General features: G+C 38.9%; 2 protein-coding genes across 13 annotated transcripts in view; both read right to left on the reverse strand.

Moving 5' to 3' along the window:
* Positions 1-68: 68 nt before the first annotated feature.
* On the reverse strand, positions 69-7,609 carry zfp91 (ZFP91 zinc finger protein, atypical E3 ubiquitin ligase). Of its 2 annotated transcripts, none has more exons than XM_008413333.3 (12): positions 6,718-7,609; positions 6,402-6,439; positions 4,872-4,988; positions 4,600-4,636; positions 4,017-4,127; positions 3,827-3,922; positions 3,510-3,695; positions 3,285-3,335; positions 2,960-3,038; positions 2,133-2,247; positions 1,939-2,038; positions 69-1,752 (listed from the first exon to the last, which is right to left on the reverse strand). In XM_008413333.3, the coding sequence occupies exons 1-12, from the start codon at positions 7,128-7,130 to the stop codon at positions 807-809; spliced, it is 2,289 nt and encodes a 762-aa protein (XP_008411555.1). In that variant the 5' UTR covers positions 7,131-7,609; the 3' UTR covers positions 69-806. The 2 variants fall into 2 exon arrangements, with proteins under 2 accessions (XP_008411555.1, XP_008411546.1); XM_008413324.3 differs by having other exon boundaries at positions 3,827-3,925; positions 6,718-7,608.
* Positions 7,610-10,602: 2,993 nt separating this feature from the next.
* The window catches only part of rbm47 (RNA binding motif protein 47), a 43,214-nt gene continuing 28,119 nt past the window's right edge, over positions 10,603-25,697 (reverse strand). For 5 of the 11 annotated variants that reach the window (XM_008413263.3, XM_008413239.3, XM_008413247.3 and 2 more), the window contains 6 exons: positions 21,313-22,180; positions 20,675-21,005; positions 20,322-20,345; positions 19,000-19,209; positions 15,511-15,716; positions 10,603-14,925 (listed from right to left, as the gene is read on the reverse strand). In XM_008413263.3, coding sequence (XP_008411485.1) covers positions 14,674-14,925; positions 15,511-15,716; positions 19,000-19,209; positions 20,322-20,345; positions 20,675-21,005; positions 21,313-22,149 — 1,860 coding nt within the window. In that variant the 5' untranslated portion in view covers positions 22,150-22,180 and the 3' untranslated portion in view covers positions 10,603-14,673. Of the gene's footprint in view, positions 14,926-15,510; positions 15,717-18,999; positions 19,210-20,321; positions 20,346-20,674; positions 21,006-21,312; positions 22,181-23,860; positions 24,041-25,697 lie in introns of those variants that run through there. The other 6 variants (XM_081608415.1, XM_008413280.3, XM_008413296.3 and 3 more) reach the window with 6 other exon arrangements.

The raw sequence follows: 25,697 nt of genomic DNA on the forward strand, positions 1-25,697 counted from the left end.
TCCTGTCCCTAAGAAAACAGACAAAAAAACCATTGAATTTTCAACTAAAAATGACTGAACACGTTGGGTTAAATGTTAAGACGTTTATTAAGTTTTATAAATGAATCTTTGTGTTTTTGTGCTAGAACAAATCTAATGTGTGAGATTATTATGTTCTACATAGCTTCTCTTTTCAAACAACGTTACACTTGAGAGGATACCGACAAATCTGTGACTGTTTTTAATATGTCCATATAGGTGTCAGTGGTCATCTTTTGGCTCCTTAAAACAGGAAGGACATTAGTGAGGGTTGAACCAGTTATTGTTCCTGCAAGGTAAACAAACATCTTAACAAATGTATCAGACTCGACGGTTCATACTTTCAAGCTGTTAAAACTTCTGTTTCAGTCTTACGTCTTTGTGACCATACATGTTTCTTAACCTTCTATATATATAACAAAGACTAAAAATAAAATATGCTGCCCGTGTTTAGGTTTCATAAATTAAATTCATGTGTTCCAGCTTTCTGCATTCATGGCAAATATTTTACGGGAAGGAGGTTGGGGGGTGAATTATTGCATAACTGGAACCTAATCTCAGGAATACACAAACTCAAACAGCTAGTTACAAGACTGTTATGTACAAAGGCAACACACATTCACAAACACTTCTTTCCCTGATACGGAAACTCTAAAAAGCTACCAAGTTTGACGATTAGTGAACAGTACAAGTTATATCTGTGTGATCCTACATTTATCTCAAACCGTACTGCAGGTACTTCTTCACATGCACAGTCCTTGTGTTTTTTTGTGTGTGTTTTTTTTTCTTTATATAATGACCTGCTGCACGTGTATCTCGCCGTCTTCAGCCTGAATGTCCCCCTGTCCCGTCTGCTCCCACACCACGCCGCTCTCCCCGACCGCCTCCGTCTGCTGCAGCGAGCCGCACTGCGGAGATGAGGAAGACAGCACCGGATTGTCCAGAATGAAGGCGTTCCTATTGGCCGACGAGGGATCCTGGGTCTGAGGCTGGGAGGCGGAGAGCAGTGGCGGGCTCGGAGCCGCCGTGTGCATGGTCTGAAGCTGCGGCGATGCGGTCAAGATGGGGATCTGCTGAACGTGGGTCTGCGATTGGCTGACAGGCTGGAAGGTCATCTGCAGGATCTGAGCCTGGCTCTGCTGGTGGGGGGCGTAGGGCGGCATGGGCTGGAGCTGGGGCTGATGCTGGGTCACCATGGAGCCGGAGTGGAGGGTCAGCTGCTGGATCTGAGGCTGCTGCACGAACTGGACGGGCATCTGGAGCTGCAGGTGCGTTTGCTGATGGTTGTCGGCCGGAGACGGGGGGTCGATGGGGGTGAGGGCGATCGTCACGGGAACCTGCATGGTATGGAGGCTCGGGTCTTGCCCCAGTAAAACCACCTGGGGGCTCACTTGCTGCGTCACGTGCTGCCCGTCCTGACCCAGATGATCGGCGTGGCCGTCCTGCCCGACGTGGTTCCCGTCCATGCCCGCCACATCCGCTTGTACAGGGTTTCCTGGCAGCTCCAGCAGAGAGGCAGGGGTGGTGATGAAGGCGCCGGCATTGGCCGCTAGCGCCTCGGCGATTAGCACCTCCGGATGGCTCTTGGCCTTGTGGGCGACCACGCAGTCCTTCTTCTCAAACTTCTTACCGCAAATGGAGCAGGAGAACTGGTAGGTGGCGTCTGCGTCGTGCTTCTTCATGTGCCAGTTGAGCGACGCCTTCTGGCGGCAGGTGAAGCCACAGATCTCACATCTGTTAAAGCAGGGAGGTAGTAAGGCTTAAGACACAATGCCTTGCAGAGGCATTGTGTCTTAAGCCTTAGAATATTTTGCATTCTATCATGAACTGACTACAAACTACAGCTGTACAGGAAAAAGAAAAATCTAAATTAAATCAGAATGGCAAAGTTGCTTCATTAATGAACAGAGAAAGACTGACTGTAGAGGTTTCTCTCCAGTGTGTATCATGCGGTGAACAGCCAGGTTGTGGGAGCTCTTGAAGGCGCGGGCACAGAACTCGCAGATGTAATCTCTCTGGTCTACAATGAAAGAAAAAAAGGATTCCATCAAATATAGATGTTTTCACTACGTAGCTTTATTATTGGGACTTTTTAAACCAAGCGATTTGTGTACCTGTATGGTGCTTTGCGTGGCGCAGCAGCTGCTTCTGAAGGCGGAAAAGTCTCCCACAAGACGGGTGGGGACAAACGTACTTCTTCTTCAGTAAATGCTGGTACTTTATATGATGCTAGTGCGGGGAAAATGTGAGAAAACTGTTTAAAAATATACACTGGTACTGTCCTTTAAAGAAACGCGAGGATATGTATTGCTTTTCTGGAAGGGTACAAAAACACTCGTTATGTTAAAACTGATCACAGTTCCTAAGTAGATCTTCTTTGTTTTTCAATTTCCACACTAAATACCTAAAAAAAAAAAAAAAGTTTTTTCCCCAAACTGTGAAATAAGCATATCTGCCTAAATGTACAGAGATATAATTTTCAGATTGACTGCCAAGAACTTTTACCAAAATTTCTTTTACCAGAAAATCTTTACCTATTAGGGAAATTTATTGATCTAAGAAAAAAAAAGTGTCCGTGGAGGAGAACATTTCTGTAGGTTTAAAGTTTAAATTATGAAATACAATAAAACAATAAATAAAAAAATAGACACTGAGAGGGAAAAAGAGAAGAAAAAAAAAAGATTTTTCATATTGTTATTTTTATTTTCCACACTTTTTCAGACAGAATAGCAACCCTGTTATTTAAATACCTGTCTTATCTACATTGTATGAACGTTGTTCTATTAAAAAGAAAAAATACATTTAAACACAGCAACAACATAAGAATTAATAAGAGCTACTTTTTGTTTATATCATGCCATTGGGAATGTGTGAGGAAATCCCAGCTTGCTTATCTTGATGCTGATCTCAGGGGTGTGTGTGTGTGGCTGCTGAGACAAACCTGGAGGTAGCGAGGATGAGCCAACACCGTCCCACATCCCTCCATCTCACAGCGCACATACTGAACGGGTGGCTTCTTCCTGAATGAGTCAAGCAAACAGCAGAGTTAAACATCCTGGACTCTTATAATCAGATCCTCACAGACACATCAATATCTAACAGGCCTGCAAGGTTTCTCAACCACAATCCCAACCGGTTATAATATTGGGAGAAATAAGTACACTAGAAACATTAGATAAGCTAGAAACAAAAAAAAAGTACCATCATTGTACAATAAATATATGGTATATATTTGGTTTGAGACACTACGCAGGTTTCACTCTCACCGTCTCTTTGGTAGCCGAGGAGTTTTGTCGTCTTTTTTCCTGCGGCCTCTCCTGATTAAGTAAGGAATAAAATGTGCTTACTTCGTGTTTACAGATACAACTCAGTGTGAAAAGACTTGATAGGGAAGAAATAAGGAAGATCAGCTGGTTACCATCAAACACCGACAAACCATTGTTTCTGTCTTTAAAGCTCCCGCATAAAAACACGGGACAAGCTGAACTTACTTCCTGGGTCCATCGAGATCTTCAGCTACTTCCTCCTCCAGCTTTACTTCCTCCTGCACCGTCTCCAGGTTATCCGCACCCTCTACTTTTATCTCTGAAAACTCTGTTTCCTTTTTAGGTGCTTTATCCTTCTCTTTCTTTTCCTTGTGTCTCTGAGGAATTTTGCGCTTTGGTTTAGTAATATCCCTAGAAAAAAATGAATACAAAAAAAAAAAAAACCTTCATAAATATCTTAGAATATTGATAAAAAAAAAAGATTTGGCAATGTTTCCCAACAAACAAACAAACAAAAAAAGAGAGACGTGAGGCTTCCATACAGAAATCTTTCAGCCCTCGGGTCGTAGCTTTGATCGTTTAAGTCGTCTCTAAAGGGAACGTCTTCATCACTGCTGAGGCCGTCCTCCTCTTCACCACTGCTGAAAACAAAAATGCAAACAACCAAATGATCTGCAAACGGCTTACGATGCTTCTGTACACAGCTGAGTGGTGCGCTCAGTGCAAATTTACCTCTGACTCTGAGGCTGGAAGCTGAAGTCATTCGAATCATCCTGATAAGGAAGCTCTTCATCTTCCGGGACTTGCTCTGCGACCTCCTTGCTGTCCTCTTCTTTCTTTTCGCTAAGGAAAAATCACAATTAGGTTAGGGGTTTTATGGCCCTGTTCTGACCCTGCTAAACTGATAAGAAACACTCCGAACTAATCTGACTGTATTTGGATTGAATCTTAACGTAACTACATCACCAGATTGTAAACAACCACCGTTGACATGAACTGGATCCGTTTGTCCAGTAAAGTGGTGATAACTTTTTAAGAGATAAAATAGAACTTTAACAATATAACTTAATTAAAAGTTTAACTTCAGAATGTTAAAATGTAATATAATTAAATGATAAAATTAACAGAACTGTGTCGAAAATAAGTACTAGTTTTCCTCAAAGCCCTCCCCAAAAGTAAAGAAAGGGTTGTAAGGATCACTAATGCTGGAAAAGTTGCGTTCAACCTTTTTTAGATTTAATCATATCACCAGGATTTAAATATCATTCATGGTGTGGAAATAATTTTTAAACTAAAAAGCTAAGCACATACTTACGTTTCACACTTTTCTCTATCTGTGCTCTCTTCCACTGCTGTACAAAACAAAATGACAACAAAATAAAAACAGATTTCAACCTTCTTCAGTTAAAAAAATATATAATAAATGCACTTCTGTTTTATGCATCTTATTTTGTCAAACTGCTGCTATTAATGTGTTAAAAAAATTTTATTAAATGGATTTAAAACTAAGATATCGAATCACAAATAAAACCTTGTTGCAGCATTTCTCCAATCTGTGACAGAGCTCAAGGTCAACAGGTCACTCACCAGCTGGAGTCTCCATTTCAGGTTCGGTCTTGCACACGGGCTTGGCAACGCTCCGGGCCGCCCTGCCAGCCGGGGGCTTGGCATCATTCTGGGCTGGGGGCCGTTTGGGAAGAAGAGCTGGAGTTGGAGGGGAAATGGAAAGCCATGAAACATTTGTGTGTGCCATGAACTGCGGCACAGTCACACAGACACATCTGTTCTGTTTGAATGTCGCACACAATGAATGACAGAGCGGCATTAATTCAACAGCCGCATTGCCCTGCAAAAGCAGCCACGGCCCCTGAACATCTTCATTATGTCACATTAAAAACAACAGGATTTCATATGTCAAGTATATAACACAAAGTAGTGCATAGTTGTAAAGTGGAAGGAAGATGATCCATGGTGGTGGCAGCATGATCCTGCGGGGGGCTTGTCTTCAAAAGGAACAGAGAAGCTGCTTTTCCGTCCAAAAAAAATCCAGCAAAGAAAGTTTTTAAAGTTTTCTAATTAGAAAATAGAGCTCATTTGTGTATAATTTAACATTTCGCTACTGTAATAAGAATGCATATTATTCATGACATTGACAAACCAACTGAAGTAGCCAAGAGGACCATGGTAACTCAGGAGGAGCTCCACAGCTCAGGTGGGCGTGTCTGTCAACAGGACATCTATTAGTTGTGTTTTCTACAAATCTGGCCTTTATGGGAGCGAGTCGAGAACACAGACAGTGTTAAAATAAAGTCAGAGAGGACACACCAAACCTGCAGCATGAGGAGCCCTGAACAGGCGAGTCCATAATAAAACTTTTTGAACTACATATAAAGGAAAATCTCTGCAAGACTTAAAACTATAATAAAAATGACTCTGAATCTGAACACGCCATCCCCATTGTGCTGGTGGCAGCGCCAAGCTGTGGGGGGTGTTTTCTTCAGCCTCTCAACGTTGAAAGGAAGATGGATGAAGCTACATACCGGGCAACAACTTCTTTAAGGCAGGAAAAGACTTGAGGCTTAAGGTGGAGGTTCACCTTCCAGCAGGGGAACAACACTAAACATACTGCCAGAGCTACAACAGATGAAAGCATCCTAAAGTGTTACAAGGTAATCGATGTGGAACAAAGATCACAGCGCAGAACCAGACAATTACCAGGATGACGTAGTAAAATCTATTTTCCGTAAGCTCAGAGGGTTTGGTTGAGATATTTTGCAGAGATGAAAGGACTAAAATTTCAGTCTCTAGATGTGCAACACTGTTACAGGCAAATCCCCCAAAAAACTAGCAGCTGTATTTGAAGTCAAAATGTGGGTGGCTGAATATAATTACACATAACTCTATACAGATTGTTTCTGAAAGAAACAAACAAACAAAAAAAATCCTGTATTTTTCCCTTTCACTTTATAATCATACAGAACTTTGTGTTTGTAACATTAAATCCAAATAATGTACTTTAAAGTTACTGGTTTTAATGTAAAAAAGAAAAAGAAACTAGACACGTTGACGCTATATGAAAACTTCTGCAAGGCTTTGTTGAAGCATCCCACTGATTACCTTGAACATCTGAGGCAGGTTTCTTTGGGTCTTCTGAACTAAAGAGAAAAGGGGGAAAAAAATCACCTTGTATGGCCAGCAGTGACACAACATCCTATATGACATTAATACAGCAGTTGTTATAAAGAGAGCGTCTTTAAAGACAGGTAAGTTTTACTCCACCCATGTAGGGGACGAGCCATGCAGAAGGCGTGCTTTTAAAAGGAGCAGACCCCCACTGATGCACGTTTCAACTCTACACAGGCTTATTATAAACAAATGTGCGTCTGTCGTTGACTGTATCTATTAAGTACGGGCTGATAAATGTGAAGCTTACTCTGTGCCTTGAAGGCTGTCTCCTGTGAGACCCTCTCCAGCTTCCACCTGACCCGCTGAATCTAGCCCTTTCCTCCGCTTGGAGCTGGAAACTTTCCGCCGCTTGGTCGCACTGCTGTCCGGGCTCGGTTCGTCCTCCTCGTCGTCGCTTTTCAAGTCCTTCAGCCAGGCCGGTACTGCCCTGGTTGACCTGTCCCTCAGAACCCGTCCGGAGGTCTGCGCGCTGGGCGCAGCTCCGTTAACCTCCGTGGCAGAAGAGGGGACACCGGACCTAGGTCGGCCCGCTCCCCGCTCTCTGAGTGCCCTCCGCTGCGTACCGATCGTACTGGTGGCCGGGGTCTGCTCCGCGGCCTTGTCCTCCTTCGGTTCCTCGTCTTTATTTACATCCCCGACTCTGTTGTCGACTGGTTCCATCACCGTGAAGGGTATATGTCCTACCTCTTAATTCCTCTTATAGTCAAGCAGGTTCACACGCAAAGTGAGGAATAACTAAGCACATCTGCTTTAAAGCCGTTTTGACTGCAAGCGGCCCTTATCCAACATTGATGCATTTTCTGCTGGATTCGTCGCAAATTAAATGAATATATTAATTCATTAGAAACTTAAAACTTTTCTTAATTATCTATTCAGCTATAAACCGATATAATTTTAAAGAAGCAGACACTAGTTTCTTGTTCTTAAAGCTATAGTAAACCTACTTATTCGCCAAGGCCCAGAGAACAGCCATTTTGTGCGCTTTGTTGCGTCTCCTTTAAGCCAAATATAAACTGAAGCCGTGTTCAAGAGTGACAGCGGCTCTCACACTCATCCGGATTTCCTCATGGCCCATAGCGCAGCGCGGCTCAGTTTAGCTAGCTTGTTTATAAATCTACAATCGCATTGGCAAGCTAAGGAAAAGGTGCGCACGCACACTGATGCTGGGGCATGGTGGGAGTTGTAGTTAACATTAAATCTATCAGCCTTAATATCGTATATTTTAGATTATTAATTTTTCAGTTTTGTGCAAAGAACGACTTTTATTTACTAAACCCAATTTGACCAACGATCAATAGAAACAGTATTTCATATATTAAGAAAATGTACCATTGTATGTAGAGGATTTTCCCCAACAATTTTACAAAAATTATTATTTTTAGTCCATTTGGAGTATTTTGAGTCAAATATACATTTCTGCAAAAGATAGTAACAGACCAGTACGCCGAATGTATTCCACTAGCAAGTAACTTGCTGAATATGTATTTTAACCTTAATAGTGAATGTGTTTTATGCTACATTCATCTGCACTGATGAATGTAGAGCTAACATGGCTGCCATTGCAAACCTACACTGACCAGTCTGAACTGCGGGCATGCTGCAGATTTATAAGATGGTTTTACCACCAGATGGCAGTAGTATAATATGGTAATCTACTGACTAAGTCGCTCTTAAAATCCGTTACTTGTAAATCGGATATAGTGTTAACTCGTTTTTTTTTCTGTTTATGTTCTAATATGATTTTTCATATGAACATTTTTTGTGGTGTGTGTGTTTTTATTACTGACTAAATACTGTCCGAATTGGTTTTGAAATAATTTTCAGACATTTTTGTTTTTAATAAAAATAAGATAAAGAGAAAGAAATGCTCAGACTAGTTCTTGTGTTTGACATCAACAATAATGTGTGTGTTTTTTTTTTAAAGGAATATATTCCTTTATGAATACATGCCTGTCATCACAACTGACAACTGAAAACACTTTTTAAAAAGTTGCCTCATGTCTTATGTGTGTACGCAATGGGTTATGTCAGAGTTTCTTTTTTGTTATAGTTTGCATAATAATTGTCCTTTAGGGGTAATGAAGATGACTGATTGATCAAAACTTTCCAAATATGGTTGTTCCAGCAGATTCACCCTGTGCTTAAGACCATACAAAAAATTCCAAAACACCTAGGAGCTGCAATAAGCTACAGGCCATTCTTGGCTTGTTCATTTTTGAAATCCAGGACAGTACAATTATAAAAATGTGAAACTGAAAATGGCCTTTTTGGAAGGATTACTAGAAGAAACCCTCTTTTTTTTGAAAAAGAACATAGTGTGGTGTACATTTCCAAAGTGAGTGTAGAACTCAGTACGATTAAAAACTGATACAGAACCTTAAAGGAGCTATAAATAAAAAGACAGTAAATCTAAATGAGCTGATGGAGTGTTGAATAGAACTAAACTGTTTCGCAATCATACAAGAAACCTCTCATATGTCAGACAGAAAGCTTCATAGTACTGTTGATAAAAGATGTTCTACATGCTAATTGACTAATGGTAATTTTTACAAAACTTCAGAGCAAGGTTTTGTTCACTATAGTGTTTCATGGGGTCTTTTTTACAGCATTCTTTCTTACAACTCATTGTCTGAGAGTGAAATGTTGCTCTCTCAATGTTTAATGTATAACCCCAGCTGCTAATAAATATTTTTTATGCGCAGATGTATGACTACAGAGCTGTGGCCTGATAATGCTGAGAATGTGGTTCTTCTTTTCATAATTTTTTTTAGATGATAAATCTCCCAAATTCTTTTAAAAATGTATCATTAAAAATTATGTCCTAAAATTGACTTATGACAATGGTTTTCTGCAACTGAAACTTTTTTAGTCCATCATTTTGAGCAGCCCAATTTTTTTGCTCTTGTTACATTTATAGCTTACCTTTGCAAAATTGAAACTGTATGTAGTTTGGTCAGCAGATAGGTCACTGAATCATATTTTTAATGTACTACATTTTGCATATTTCCAAACCCTGGAAAACCACAAAATTACTTGTGGTTCACTCTTGGCACAAAGTTTATCTTGTTCCCAGTAGAGGCTGAACTCTGTCAGGACATCTCCTTATCGCTGACCTTGTTTGTGTCGTTCATGGACAGAATCTTGAGACGCAGTCAGAGAAAGGAAGGTGTCTCTTTGGAGAACCTTAGCGTTTTAATGTGAGTTTTCCATCCAGTGTGGTTCTGTCACCATTTTTAAGCCATGACCTCCAGCGTCAACTGGAATGGTTTACATCTGAGTGTGAAGCTCCATGGAAGTCCTCTAATTTTAAGGTAATGGTTTTCAATCATGAAAGGTAGAAAGATCCCTTCAATGACGTCTGTCACACGTCCCTCCGACAGGAAAACAATCACGAAACGTCTTTCTTCCGATTCCAGTGGTGTACTTCACAGTTGAAATCGTGGTCTCACGTTGGCAAGCTTCCTCTTTTTACTTTCGAATGCAATGAAGGATTTAAAGAAATAAAAATATCTCTATTACTAGTCTGGTATTTAGCAAAAGAAACAATTTTGATAATCCAATCTGATTAACATCAGACGGTGAATGACAGTTCATCTGGTTTCCGCTGTATTACATATGAATTGGAAATACATGAAGATAAACCAGCCTGAGTTGGAGAGTGCTGCTAGACAGAGTGACGTAGATGAATGGACAGACGGATGGATTTATTACTGTTATGTGCTTGGGCACAATTAAACAATTACATATGTTTAGAAAGCAGTCAGTTAAAACTTGACAATGCAGAGATTTGAACTCTCTCCCTCTGCCATTGCCCCACATCGTAAGTCCCAGATCTTTCCAGAAGCTCTCACTGGTGAAGCGCATTTATCTGGAGTAAAGGTAGCAAGCAGCACCAGAATTTATGAAAGATTTTTTTTTTCTGCCCTGTCAGCCGTTTCTCAGCAATTGCTGATCTATGAGGTCAGAGATGGGTTACCTCTGAAGCTATCAGAAGCTACTCAGTTACCACTCTGCTATTATTCTGTCTAATCTAAAACCAGGGCAGCTGAAAAGGAAAAAAAAAAATCTTCCTTGTGAGAAAAAGGCATAGAAAAGTATGGCATGCAATCAAAAAATAATCAAAGACCTTGCATCCTTTCAAAAGCACTTTATTTACTGTGTTTTTCACTATAAATATAACAATGAAGAACAAGGTCTTATTTCTTTTTAACAAACCACTTAATAGAAAAAAAAGTCTGCATGAGTCTACAAAGCTTTAGCAAAGACATCTTGGCAATAAGGCACACTAGGAGGAGTTAAAAGTTTACACCTATGTTAAGCCAGACTTCATTTCACTGACATGTTTTTCTTTTTATTTGCCTTTTTGTTAACTCCAAAGGCAGCTAAATCATTGTTGGACTCTCTGGACAAAACTAACATGCAGAGTTGCAACACGACCAGCTAAAAATGCCAGGGTTGTAACACTTCAATGAGCCAGCTTTTAATCCTTGCTGAAACTGCTAAAAAGTAGCTGAACATGAAGGTTCTTTGTGTTCCCACTCATAACACCAAAGTACATTAGGTTACAGATTAGAAGATTATAATAAATGTTAAAAGCTAAAAACTATTGCTCACTTTGGCAAAAAAAAGTAATACAAAGAGGAAAAAAAAAATATTATTCTACTTTTGTTACTCTGACTTTTATCCCTACTCAAGTTGTAAATAAGTAAAGAAATATATTATACCTTTTTTTTTACTTCATACATAACAAATGTAATGCATATATTAAATATATATATATATATCCAGACTTTCTGTCTTCATCATAAAAGCAGTTAACAGCAGTTAGTCCTCTACATGAAGTCCAGTTTAATTGGAGCAACAAAAAAAAAGGGGGGGGGACAACTCGGAGTGAGATGATTAATTCAAGACAACACGGTTGCTTTTCACTTAACATCTTGGAAAAATAACTTCTTTTATCAACAGTCCAATTTTCTCCACAATTTTCAGAGTTGTGTGTGGTCATCAAAAATGTGGAAAGTAGAAGAATATTCCAAATAAAATGATGGCAAAAAAGGAACTACCTAAAACTGGACTGAAAATACAAGCCTACGTTAAAAAAAGATTTTATATACAGCGGAGAAAATAAGTATTCAGTATAACAAAAATGTTCTATACCTTTTGACTTTAATAACCCAAGTTATGTATGTATAGAGAGGAATCAAAGAGTTTTTCTAGGGAATAAATATTGAACATGTGAATAAAAGGAAGTAAAAAAAAAGTAAAAAGCTAAGAAAACATCTGAAATCTAAGAGAATTTGAAAAGCAATCCTGTTTCTTATTGGTTCAAATTAGTACCGGAAACTGTTGACTTCAAAGAAAGAGAAAAAAAAGTTTTTAGTGGACACGTCAATCGCTGGACTTTAATCCAGTGGGATATCTATGAAGAAAAGAAAAGAAAGATTCGAAGTCAGCATGTAGACAACATCTTGAAGAAGTAATTACCAAAACAAGACTTGTCTCTTGAGGAATGAGCAACTCAGTAAACATCTTCAATACTTATTCCCTGAGTTCCCACTCTGGCTCCCACACTAAATCTGTTATGATGTCCTCTGTATGTGTCGACTACTTGGGCTGTGACCAGCATAGACTTGGTGGTAACTACTGGGAAAACGTTGACAGGTTCAGAACATATTTTCACCGCTGTTTATGTGACTGTAATGACAGTGACTTCCTGATTAGCAGCTGCTTGAAGTAGTTTGGAGGTTTCACTACAACCAGCACATTGCATGCCTACTTGCATATTTAAGAGTGAGGTATTGCTCCAGTTTTAAACTTCTTGCAAGCAAAGTTTGAAGTTTCACAAGTGCCCCCCCAAAAAAAAAAAAAAAAAAAAAAAACCCACATCTTAAAGACTTTCTTTTTTTTTGTCGGCAAAGTAAAACTCACACATTAATAAAACACTGGAAAACAAACAGCCAAACTAGTCGTATCCACTCATGAGTTCATGCTCTGTATTTAATATCTCTTCATTTCAAGGTGGCGTTTCCGTGCCAGTTATAAATACGTTTAAGTGCACCTCGGTTCTAGAGCGATTTGGAGAAATAAAGAGGGAGGCAGGAGTGTTACCGCAGAGGCATTCTGACATCTGACTCCAGAGGCTCGAACCCACTCATCTCACTATGATACAGTAATAACAAAAATAAAGTTCACTGGAAATACAAATAGAAGAAGACTCAGGTGCCGTGCACAGATGGGAGTCTGTTCCTTCTGGTGTCAACCTCACAGCCCTGTTTTGTTTCTAAAGGCACGTACTGTACGGTGATGTAAGGCACTGCAGCCAAGCGCAAAGAGTCTCTCTGAAGTCATCCGACTGGAGTGTACTAAGTATTTGGTTGGCAAAAATGGAAATGGGCCAAGCAGTGTAGAGACCCAGTTCTTAAAGAAAAACAAACATATTTGTTCACCTTTCAAGACTCAAGCATTTCATAACTTTGATAAAATATACTTAACTGAAGCAAAACAAACATCTATTCAGTCTTAGTCCCCTACTAATACAGTTTCTAATGATGGGGAACAACTAAAGGCACATGACGTATTCCAGTTTGCTCTTCATTTTTGTGCCTTTCGGATTCCCATCTTTAAAAGGTACACACACACAAAAACTGCAGGGTTTTTTTTTACCCCAAATGTTGGGTTTATGCTGTTGGGAGAGTGTTCAGGTATTTTCAACCAATCACTTAGTCAACAATTATGACCCAGGTTGTCGGTTTACAGAGCGACATTTTGAACTACGAAACAACCTGATCAAACATTGCTGGATGAAATACCAAAGGATAAGATGGTAAATTAATGCTGTGTTATTATGTTTATGTCAGTGGGTTGTGTTGTTGACTAGTGTTAGCATTAAAGAACAAGCTTAGTCACTCAAGATTAACATTAGTCTAGAACCTGCTTAGTAGTCAGCGCAAGCCAGTACTAGCTAATGTTTCGACCAAAGAATTTGTTACAAAGTTAATATAAGTGGGCTGAAGAAGCAGGTTTTTACATCTACTTTAAGATTATCTGCAATTATGTTTAAAAAGTTACTATTTTCTTAAATGTTTCTATTCAATTATTTTGGACTTTCGAGTTTAATAAAAGATCTGCTGAAAGGAAAAAGATAATTTTATAGTGTCATCTGTCTTTTATCCAAAATTAATTGTTTGTCACTAACAATCTTTCAGTACATAATCATTTCCCTTTCTTTCTATATTTTATTTATTAAAATTTTATACTTTTTATTAATGCTAAGCTAAGCTAAAGCAAAAACTCTTTCAATTTAATCCAAATGTATATGCAAGCTTGGATGGAGCTACATTTGACCCGCAGATTAGTTGGTGATATGCTCCGAAATTAGGTTGTTTTAAACCCAGCAGTTTTTATATTGTATCAACATTAAGACACATGTTTCAGAAGGTCATAACCAGGGACAAAAGAATCAGGGAACGAAAAAAAAAAGACCTAAAACCTTCATTTAAAACAACTGAAACACACAAAATAAACTACACCAAAAAGTACCAATTGGGCACATGAAAAGCAATACACATTCAACCAGCATGGACAGCATCACCTACAGCATGAAAAACTGGCTAGAATACTATATATTAATGGAAAAAAAAAACTACAAAAATGGATATATCCAAAGACAGTGGTATCATCTTATCAGTAGTTCCTGGTTACCTTTTCCTTCTTTCCATTTACTTCGCTTTCTTTGTTTCATACATTACACGGTGTATAGATCTGTTTCAGAAAAAAAAACAAGATAATAAAAAAAGCTAAAGGAGTAAAGCATTAATAATGCGTCTTTTCTTCATAAATACTTTAAAAAGTACCGTAAATGTCCCTGCTGCAACAGCAACAAGATGGTGCAATGAAAGAGAGACAATATGAATATTACTGGAGTTGTGGTAACTGTTGCAGGGGAAAGCATTTGAAGTGTGTTACAAAATTCAGAAAATAAAGCAGTGACGCTGTCTAAAAGAGCTGCTCCCCTTTCTAGCCCTGGAATAAAGAGAGGATGACAGCGACTAATGGAAAATACCAGGCCATAATTTTGTCCCAGTCTTGCAGTCTTAGTATTTGCTACGTATCCCGTAAGAGATCAAGTTCAAGAGATGTTTTTGTGGCGTGGACAGATGTTGTTGAGATTCAGTCACTGGACGACTTGATCTGAGCCCCCGTTTCAGTACGACTGGTAGACGTCGTGGATGGGCAGTGGGAAGGCCGCGGCGGGGAAGGCCTGGGGCACGGCGTAGCCGGCATAGCCTCCATATGCCGTGGCTGCCATGGCGGCATTTTTCTGCAGGGCAGCCAGAGCAGCTGTGTTGGCAGCATAGTTAGCGATGGGAACGTACCCAGCTCCGTACAGGCTGGCAGCGGCTGGGATGCGTTGGACGTTGTGGGCCATGGCATAGACGGGAGTGATTGGACGGCCCTAGGTCAGGAGGAAGGACAGGTAAACTGGATTTAGATAGGAATAAAGAAAAATTTATCAAGATTCTAAGAGTACATATCCGATAAAAAGCTGTTTTGACTTGGATTTTGCAAAGCTTGAAGGATATTGTGCAACTTTGAATGAGATAGGACATTCTAAATCTTAACATAAAAAAAACATATACATGTTCCTGCCAATAACATTTTAACTTTTTTTGCATGCTTTAGTGTGTGGGGATGTGAAAATGTGATAGACCCACTGAAAATAATAATTGAAAAGTAGAAAGAAAATGATAGTGTATTTGTATTTGTGCTCAATCCTCTGTGCAATGACATTCTTAATTATATTGTAAAGTAGAATAAAACATTTCAGTGTCCAGATGTGAAATGTTGGTATATTATTTCTAAAACATGTAAATAAATGAAACCATCTGTCACCTTCCTTTAGTCTCACAATTATGCACTACTTAGTATTGACCTGTCACATAAAAGTCCAATAAAATATTCCTAAGGTTTTTGCTTGTAATGAGGCAAAACAAGTAAACATTTATATGGATACTTTTGCGTATGACGTTATAAGACACACCTGGAACGGTGGAGGTGTGGACACTGCAGGTAAGACAGTGGCGGCGGCAGCAGCAGCAGCAGCAGTGGCAGCGCTGTGTTCAGCGTGCTGCATGGTCAGTGGGTTCATGAGGTGCTCCACTGAGTGCACTTTCCCCTCCTCCATCACTTTGGCTGCAGGAGCAGCGCTGAACACTGGGTACTGTGCACCCAGAGCCGGCAATGCCACTGTGCACAGAGAGGGGCAAAAATGAAAGCCTGGATAACAGACTGGACCACATACAACCAGCCATGCTCAGACATGCATCCAATCATGCTCAGTTTAGCAGAGAAGGAGAGGATTGAAACAAGAGGGAAAAATAAGTTACGAAAACAGCAGTTGGAGTGTGATTCGGATTATGTTGGTTTTCAACTACGGATTAAGACCCCCTACTCCTTCACATACACACACCTTTACAAAACTATGCTAATACAACATCAGTCATTGTTTTAAATGCACAAAAGAGTTTTCAATCTGGTGCTGATCCTGTGATTCAACATATACAGAAACCAAGACACCGACTCCTCGATCTTGGTCAGTTATGTCTACTTCAGAAAATTGACCAAATATTGACCAAATAAATACACGACTTTAAAGCAATGACTAGTATGTCAAATGTAATGACGATGTTGACAAAACAACTTAGCATTACAGAGTAGTAAGATAATACCAGTGTTTGCATGTTGACATTGGTTATTTTTGATCAAAATTCTTTCTTGTGCTATCTAAAAATAATATAGCGATTTACTGAAAACAAAAAAAACTCTATGTATTTATTTTACTTTTGCTCACTGTTCACCAAAAAATTTGCCATAGCAAATTTGGTGCGCCACCCTGAAATGTATAATTACTAACATTCATAGATAATGCATCATGTTGATGAACAGGAGTTCTTGTTTCATGTTTTTTACATATTTGCTAAAATTGTCACTATGTCATGAAAGTATAACATAAAACAGATAATTTGTAAAAAAAATAAATAAATAAATAAATAAAATAAAAAATAAAAATAAATAAATAAATAAATAAATCTAGTTTCTCTGCCTCCTTCCTGTGGTCTGAGTGTCATCTACAGAAATGTGCTGCTACTGGTTACAAGCAACCAATCAGAGCCTGGAAGAGGGTCTTAGTGCTGTCAATCACCTTTGTGTATGCACTGCTCACATGCTAACCCTACACAACGTGTTCAAACATACCTAATTCCCACATTTATTTTTGTTTTCTAAATGGCAAAACAGAATTAAAGTAATAATACTTTAATAAAGTAATAATAACTTAGTTTACTTAGGTGTTTGTGGCTGGAACTAATGTGACTGAGGTTCAGTTTGTTCATTCACCTTTTCTTCTCTTCCCATTAACTTTCTATGAGACAGAGATTAGGGTTTCAAAATATTGACTTTATTGTCCTTCAGATACTGTAACTAATTTGGTTTGCTTAAGGTTATTGTCCAGTTGTGTTCAAATGTTAACTTTTTGGTTATCATTTTGAGACATTGTTTCAATATTTCCACATAATGTCCTTTCATGATGAAGTTCATCACTCCCTCCTGCAGCAAAACACCCACACAACATTATGCCGCTGCTCATAAACTTCACAGTCTGGATGGTATTCTCAGACTAGCAAAAAAAAATTGTTTTTAAAAATGTTTTTATATTCATCTCTTAAACATAGAACGGCACAATGGCTGGACCAGCCATGTGTTTGCATACAATTGTTTGAGCAGATGAACATAGAACCCTTAGGCACTGGGAAATTCTACCCAGACTCGTTGAGGTCTTCTAGCTGATTTCCTTTGATTTCACCATAATGTCAGGAGTGCCTCCAATTACCTCAAATGTTGTGAAGATTAGGAAACATTTAATCGTCCTCTAGGATTTCCCAGCTTGTTTAAATGCATGATAATCCTAATGCATGACAACCTCTCACTTTGACGAAAGGACCAAGCAACGTCTCTAAAATCTCTTCTATAATTTCAGGATGTAGTAAATAGGAAAAAAATTGGTAATCTTAAATTGCCTAACAAAGAGAACAAAATATCTAATATGACATCAAAAAATGAGGAAGGTTGAATGCCTTTCCACAATGTGTCTGAATATTTTGATTCAGTTGTATGCATTTGGCCAAATCAGTCATGTTGAGATGTATTGTCATTTTTGCTGCAGCCAAAAAAACAACATATAATTAAGCAGAATATTTTTCAAAAGGTTTTATATTCTTTGAACAGAACTCACATGTGAAAATTTCTGTCTCTTAATCTGAAAATGAACTACTATCCCATTGTTGATACTACTTAGCACAATGCTGTCTTCAGCTCTTCCTCCTTTCAAAACTGACGATAACTGAATTTATGACAAATTCCCAACTAGCTACTGGAAAACTGGTTGAACTCTCTCTCAGGACTGAATAAGCAAAACACAGTTAATGTACCTTTTCGTGTAACTAGATTTTTACGACGTGCACCAACAGAGCTACTGAGTGTTCTGTGCTGAGATTTATCTGCCCTGATTGATGTTTCCTTTATGAGTTGAAAATCTTCCGAGCATTACCGTCGCTGCACTTCCTTCTTCTTACTGGCAGGAAACAAAGTAGAAAAACTCTCAAAACTTTCCTGTGACGTCCTTCTTTTGGATCAGAACTTATTATTATTATTATTATTATTATTATTATTATTATTATTATTATTTAGGATCAACTTTTCCAAACACTGGCATTATGATTTAGCTGATTGGAATACAGTTTAAATTTGCAAATTAGTTTTGCATTCCAGCTCCATTTTGACTGAAACTATTTAATGAAAAAAAAAAAAAAGGAAATTTGAAACATGCTGGGAAAGACAATTTATTTTTCAATTTGTTTTCATTTTTACCACTTCAACCATTACAAAGTCAAAATTGGAACTGAGTGAATGCATTGTATTGTGGAAGCAGATTCTGTAAGTACAACCCTGTTTAAACAGATAACGGTGCTGTGTGGGGAATTACACACTAATCAAAAGGTTATAAAGAACATCAAATTTTGTCTCAACATTATGGCTATGATGCCAGGTGATTGAAAAACGTTTAAGCTGAAAAACTTGGTGTGACATGTCCAAATTGGGGTATTCGTCCTGATATGTATTTTTAATCCCTAACTGCTGTTAAACCAATGAATGCATCACTGGTCTGCATTGTTTAAATTCCCTCAATGATTAAAACAACTGCTGACCAATGAATCCCATTGTTTTCCCTTGACACAGCACTATTATCAGTCTGAACACGAAACAACACATTTCTTTTTTTGATTAGAGGTAGAAAGAGGACTGAAGTGAAGCAGTTACTTTCTGGTCATGCTCAGATGCATTTATACTCATGACCATCCAGCAACAGCCATCATGCAGATTCAAGACAGGTTTTTTAAACCACGCAGGACAGAGGTTTAGTAAAGGCTTGGAGATGGGCGATGACATTAACGAGTATGTCTGTCTCACTGACTTGTGCCTGGTTTGATGCCAACTGGGTTGACGGAGGCAGGAAGCTCCAGACTGGGTATCAGTTCATAGGGCTTTTCGGACTGCTTGGTCTTGCCCTCGTGGTAGCGACTGTAGATGCCGCGACCGGCAGAATAACCCCCTAGGTAAGACCCTCGAGGTCCAGGGGTACGATTACCTGAGGCTGCACGACCACGCCCTCGCACGGAACCTGCTTAAAATACAGTTACAGTATAATATGTTGATGGGGTTGTGGGCTGGGATTTGCAGATGTTTTTGTTGGGCAGCAGGATTTTACGTTGGGTTCAGAACGTCTTTGGAAGCTCCACTTGAGAAATTGACCTTCATGTAAGAGGCTTGTAAAAGCTTTGTTTAAAAACTGCAGGCAGTTAGTATTTTACCTGCAGCTGATAACTCTCATAGCATCTTCATCTAAAACTTGCTCCAGGTTTTAAATGCTAACGCTAGGAACTAATCTGAGTGGGGCCAAGACCAAAACAGACTATTTAAAAAAAAAACAGTCTTAAAATGTCATAGCAGTTCATGCAAATGTTATTCCATTTATCCCTGAGTCATTGCCACATATGTATTTGTTGTTAATTTACTTTTAAACCTACAATTATTTATACAGGAAACAGATGGTAGGCCGTGCGCCACCAAGATCTTCCAGTGTGAAACATGCAGTCAGAGTGACTGTCTGACAGAAGTATTAGCTTCAATGAAAAAGATTATTGCGATAGACTATTATGTTGACTTCCCATCACTTTACTTTTTCTATCAAATACCCTAACTTAAAACCATGAAATTCAATGTGACTTATTGTACACAGCCTCCAAACTCTATTTCGTAAGTAACAAGTAAATACAACACAACAGCAGTTTAAATTTCATTAAATTGCAGAAGTCACTATGAGATCGCCTCTGAAACTAAGTAATTAAGATTAATACCAAATGAGGATTCAAAGGGAGGCACTGAAAGTAAAACATTAACTGCCTTTAACCTATAACCTTTGAACAGAACTTCAAAAAATGTTGATTAATCTATTTAAGACCAGCGCAGTAGCTGCAGTCTGCTTGTACAAAATACATTTCTCAAAGGATTTGCTCAGAAGTTGGTCGAGAAGCATTGAGGGGAATTTTGGCTTGAACCTCAGAGTTCAATTGTACTCTGAGGTGTTTGGAGCTTTGGTGATAACCCTATATTAACCCAGCATGAAATGGTAGTTGACAGGACAGCAGGAAAAAAAGGTGGTGTTAGAAAATGTAACGGCAAGAAAACTAATTGTTCATTTGAGGTGTAAGTAGGAATATGGACATAAGGGATTACCATTGTTCTGTATCATTGGGGATCCTTTGGAGAGAAAACCAAAACACAATGATTGTTGATAGTCAAAAAATTTTTCCTGCTTCCACCCAAGACCACATTCAGTCAATCATTTAAGGTAATGGGATTAGCATTCATTGGTCCATCAAATTGTTTGGTTTTTGCCTTTGAACAACAGGCCCTCTGATTTTGAGCCACAAACAATTAGCTAAATATTTTTTCAAAACATTGATCAAAGATTCAATCATAATTTTAGTCATTGAACATTAACAAACACTGATGGCTTTTTTTTTTAGGTCAATATATATATATATATATAAATATTAGTTGAAAAGCATCAAAAACAAACAACCAACCTTTCACAAAGTATTCCCTGTTGGGTCCGATAAGCGTGCTGTAAGGGTAACCATAGTAAGCCAACGTGTAGGGGTCACACTGGTAGATGTAGTTCTGCTGGGTAGGCTCTGGCGTAGCAGCAGTGCCTCCTTTAGAGGCTTTCTGACGTGAGTACTGCTCTTTATCTACCGGCTTGGCAAGCGTCACTTCAATGCAGGACCCTTCGATCTCTGTGCCATTGAGGTGGTCCATGGCCAGCACAGCGTCGTCTCGGGATATAAAGTGGACGAAAGCATAGTCACGGATTTTCTTCACACGCTCCACGCATCCGGGGTTCCACTGGCTGAAAATCTGTCAAACCAAAACAAAAAGGCAATGCCATCTAATTTATTAATAAAAAAGTCAATCGGGTTGAGGTATTAAGTTCCTTCACTACCTGCTGTGGCTTTTTGTATCAGTCAGTTATTTAACCCACAACTGTTCTTCAGTAAATAAAACATTCAGGGCCTACTAGAAAGATTTAGATCTCCGACATATAGCATTTGTTACCTCACATTCTGTGTCACTTTTCAGTTAACTTTTCTCACTGGACTTCAAAAACACATACTCAATGCCCCCCAAAAAATGTAAGAAATAAGAATGAGAGTCTATATCCTACCTTTCTGATTGTCTCCTCGCTGGTCTCCATCATTAGATTCCTAACGTAGAGTATCTTTACCGTCTCCATCACGTCTTCATCTACGTCAATCTCTGGCTCGGCCCAGTCCACTGCGATCTGGTGGCCCCACAGCTGAATTCTTCCTGGCATCAACTTCCTGCGAGCCATGGCGGCTGCTCGATGCGATTCATACTCTACAAATGCAAAGCCACGGTTCTTCATCTTGTCAGCAGCACTGGCGTACACTATCACATCTAATACGCCTTCTGTCACTTTGGAGACTTCCTCCAGGATCTCCTCGCGCTTCTTGGTTTTGGGAATCCCACCGATGAAAAGACGGCAGTTGTCCACTGAGGAGCAGACCCCCAGGAGCCGGCCAGGCCGCACCTCATAGTTATTGAGCTCCCGCACTGCTCTCTTGGCTTCGTGCTTTTCTGTGTACATAACAAATGCGTAGCCCCGGTTTTTCCCATCAAAGTCCATCATCAGACGCATCTCGTAGATGCGGCCTACTGTCTCAAACACCGGGACCAACTCGTCCTCGTAAACGTCTCGTGGGATCTTGCCAACAAAGATTTCACATCCTCTTGGAGGAGCTGGACCGCTCCAGCCTGGAGGGGGCCCGTATTTACGCTGACCGTTTTCTTGGACCATACCGTAGCCGGTGCGCTCCATCAGGGACAACAGTGCGGCCTCATTGGGAGCTCCTGCAACTCCCTCTGGGAGGGTGACCTGTCCTTGGAGTGGATGGAAGGAGGCACCTGAAGGTTTGGAGGGTTTGGAGGGTGTAGAGTTGTTGCTCATGTTTGATGAGGAAACGGGATCTTCCGCTGTCATTCTGACAAAACCATCCAATCAGATTTTGGGCCTGGAGACAAAAAAGGAGGACAGAGTTTTGTAAATCCATTCGTAAAAGGAGAAATGAGGCAAAACAAGAACAATGATGCTGGTGTATAAATTAGAAAAAAAATAATTTAACAAAAATATTTATTTCACCTATTCAATATAAAAAGTGAAATTATTACATAAAAACATAATACAGAGTGATAGGTTTAAAGTATTATTATGAATGACTACGTCTTAAAGTCAATGAGCACCCACAATTCAGATTCTAAGAAAATGAAGGCATTTTATAAGACAAACTGCAAAGCAGTGGGTTTTAGGGCATTAAACCAGACATTGGGTCTTCTGACAGTTTGGGAAAAAAACCACAACTTATGGAAAATGAAACTAGCACGATGGCTGTACTGATTCTTCACTTGGTGACCAGCAGATGACTCGACTTTCCAACTCATGACTGATTGTGGAGCCTTCACACTGAACCTCAAGCTTTATAGATATTTCTATAAAGCTTGGATTCTGTAGCCCTCCATATTTCATCCAGATGGTGAAACATTGATTTTTAAATAAAATGCAAAGCTTAATTTCCATTGAAAGGAGAACAACAGTTCAATCCCTTACTCCTGAAGCCTAAGTATGACACTTCTGAAGTCTGAATCAGAAATGTCTTCACGACACAATAATGAATAATTGCAGCCTGACTACATCTGGGTGGTTGAGCTTAAACAATATATCTTGTGAAAATCCCTCAGACTCTTGAATGAGCTTTGCTTTGCAGTTGTTTGAGGGTTATGTCCGTCAATGTTAATTATGAAATCTTTATTCTTTGTTCGCCTTTTTTTTTTTTTTACACTCAGCTTTAAATTAATTTGCTTGGAAATGTCTATCTTCCGTCGTCATCAAAAGGAACCACATAAATGGTTGAAATATATCAATCTGTGTAATGAATCAATGTAATATGCATTTAAGAAAACTGTTGGCTGTTGATTTATATGACAGAACATGTTAGATTTTCTGTGGAGACACATTATGTGACCTGAACACAAGTAAAAATACAGCACCCATAAATCCTAAGAGCTCTTTCCCCTATCAGTTGTTTTACAACCTTGTTTTGTTGAGTCCCTCAGATCCACTGGTGACCTATGACCCCTATCAGAGAGAATGAAGGGCTGTAAACCATGAAACCTCCAGCTCAAGGTTCATTGAGTATTACTTGGTCACATGCTCAGTGTGTGTGTGTGTGTGGGTGTGCGACACATATGCGCCTGTGTAAGAAATAACGAGGACGGCTACAGTAAAGCTAAGTGAGGTGTTATGGGTGAAACACAATGCCATATGATGTCACAAATATCTGCACAATGGTGATCATACATAATAATCTGCTGCGCGCACACACACACACACACTACATGATGCTGCTGGACTTTCAACCCTCTTATCAATATGAATGTGATTCATGCAGGTGCAGTTTCACTGTGTGCATTTCTCAGTGTGTGTCCTTTCATTAGGAGGCCCGGCCCTAAAAGAGCAACTGAGAAAAATCAGAAATCGGCTTCCCAAACATAAACCTCTTACTTTCTTATTTTCCAACACAGCCAGCATTGAGAACGGAAAAATCCACAAGTTTTTAAATCCCCAAATCTCCTTGCAGCACACAACGTCAAAGCAGCCAATTACAGCCTCTACATTACTACTGTGTTATAGTTACCTTAAAAGTCCTTAGTGAGCGTTATAAAACCTAATTTTTTCTTTTTAGTTAGGCAGTTACAATGCCCTTGACTTTGATGGTAACCGAAAGCTGTTGACAGAGGTGAAAACACCTCAAGGCCAAGTAGCCATGGTAACATGCACAGTCATTTGACCTGACCCAACATCCAGTTCTCCTAGTCACCCACACATTCATGCACCTGCTGGTCGTTTCTCCAAGATAGCAGAGCTTAGGGTTACCAAAAAGTAAGACCCAAAAGGATTCAGTTTACAAAAACATTACTTTGGATAAAAAGAAACACACTGCAAATCATGTGTGAAGCAAAAACTTTAACTGTTCTTAACTTGAACTCTTTAAAAGTAGGCCTGTGCAAGAAGACAATACTTAACGGAGAGTTATATCCTTATCTGTCCTGTCTAAATAAAGCTTATTTTACACTAGCCTATTAAAATAACATACGGATGTATATTGTTACTTTCTGACTAATCGCTGATGCTCAAGCTTTCAAGTGATGTCCCAGCAACCTGCAATATTTAAACCTCTCAGTAATCATTTGTTGATTTTGTCATTTTCTACTTGCCTGCCGTCATCTGAGGTCCTTGCATGACAGGAAGTTTCATCATCACAAAGGGAAAAAAATACACTGCAGGAGTTCTCCTCATTGAGAAAAAAAAAATATATATATATATATATATATATATATATATATATATATATATATATATATATATATATATATATATATATATATATATTTGTTGGTAGAAATGGGATAAGGAGCTTCATGTTTCTGAAATGTTCCCAATTATCATTATTAAGTGAAAAATATTATTGTGATAAGAATTGTGCTGTAGACCATTACAAACCAGCTAATAAACAAACTTGTTTCTGTTTGCATATATTTCTGGTTGTGAGAACAAAGACATTCATGGTGTGGAAAAAGCTAACCATCAATGGCTAATGCTAATTGATTTCTACAGTTCACCAAATACAATTAGCATTACTGCCAAGCATCCGACTGCAGGCTAAGCTACTCGATCAGAGCGTAATAATCAGAAACTAATTTACCAAAATGAAGCTCATTGAACTGGTGTAACTTTATTCTGCACAGGAATCACCTGAAAGCTTCTGCTTCATTTACTGTTCGTGCTATGTTTACATCACAGCATAAAACATCAAAACACAATTATATAAATGACATAGAAAACATGATCTGAACTTTAGTGGTAATATTACTTTAGCAGCAGATGTGGCATATTTATTGTTTTAAATCAAAGTAAATTAATAATCTTTACATATTTTTGTATTCAATTTCTGTGTAAATAGCATATTCTCACAACACTAAAATCTTACAATGACCCAAGATTATTCCTTACTTCCTCTGATCTGATGGTGATAAAGTGAGATAAAGTTGTAAAGACAACTTTATCTCATAGTCAGAGTGGATTTATAATCTAATCACATCTAGAAAATGTAGCAAAAAACCAAAGCTAGCCAAAAACTGAGATGGGAGTGAATGCATTGAAAAAAAAAGAGATATTGTGATCAAAAAGTCCACTGGATGTTCATTATTTTAAATTGTCCTAGTGCATGAAAGAGGCAAGGAGGAAACCCACAGCAGAACCTAGTAGATAATTAACCTCAGTCAAATCACAGCCTATTATTCAGAGGATATAAAGATTTACAGATGACGACTCTTATGGAAAGTTATGATGATCTAGGTGAGATTTCTCAGCTCTGGCTCTAACCTCCCAAAGGGCTAACACTCGTCAGGTTAAACATAATCAGAGCTCAGACACAGAGTTCGCCTGGTCAAAGGTTATGAACTTAAATGTTA

The sequence above is a fragment of the Poecilia reticulata genome, chromosome 1, assembly GCF_904066995.2.
Source record: "Poecilia reticulata chromosome 1, P_reticulata-male-v2, whole genome shotgun sequence".
Classification (NCBI taxonomy): domain Eukaryota; kingdom Metazoa; phylum Chordata; class Actinopteri; order Cyprinodontiformes; family Poeciliidae; genus Poecilia; species Poecilia reticulata.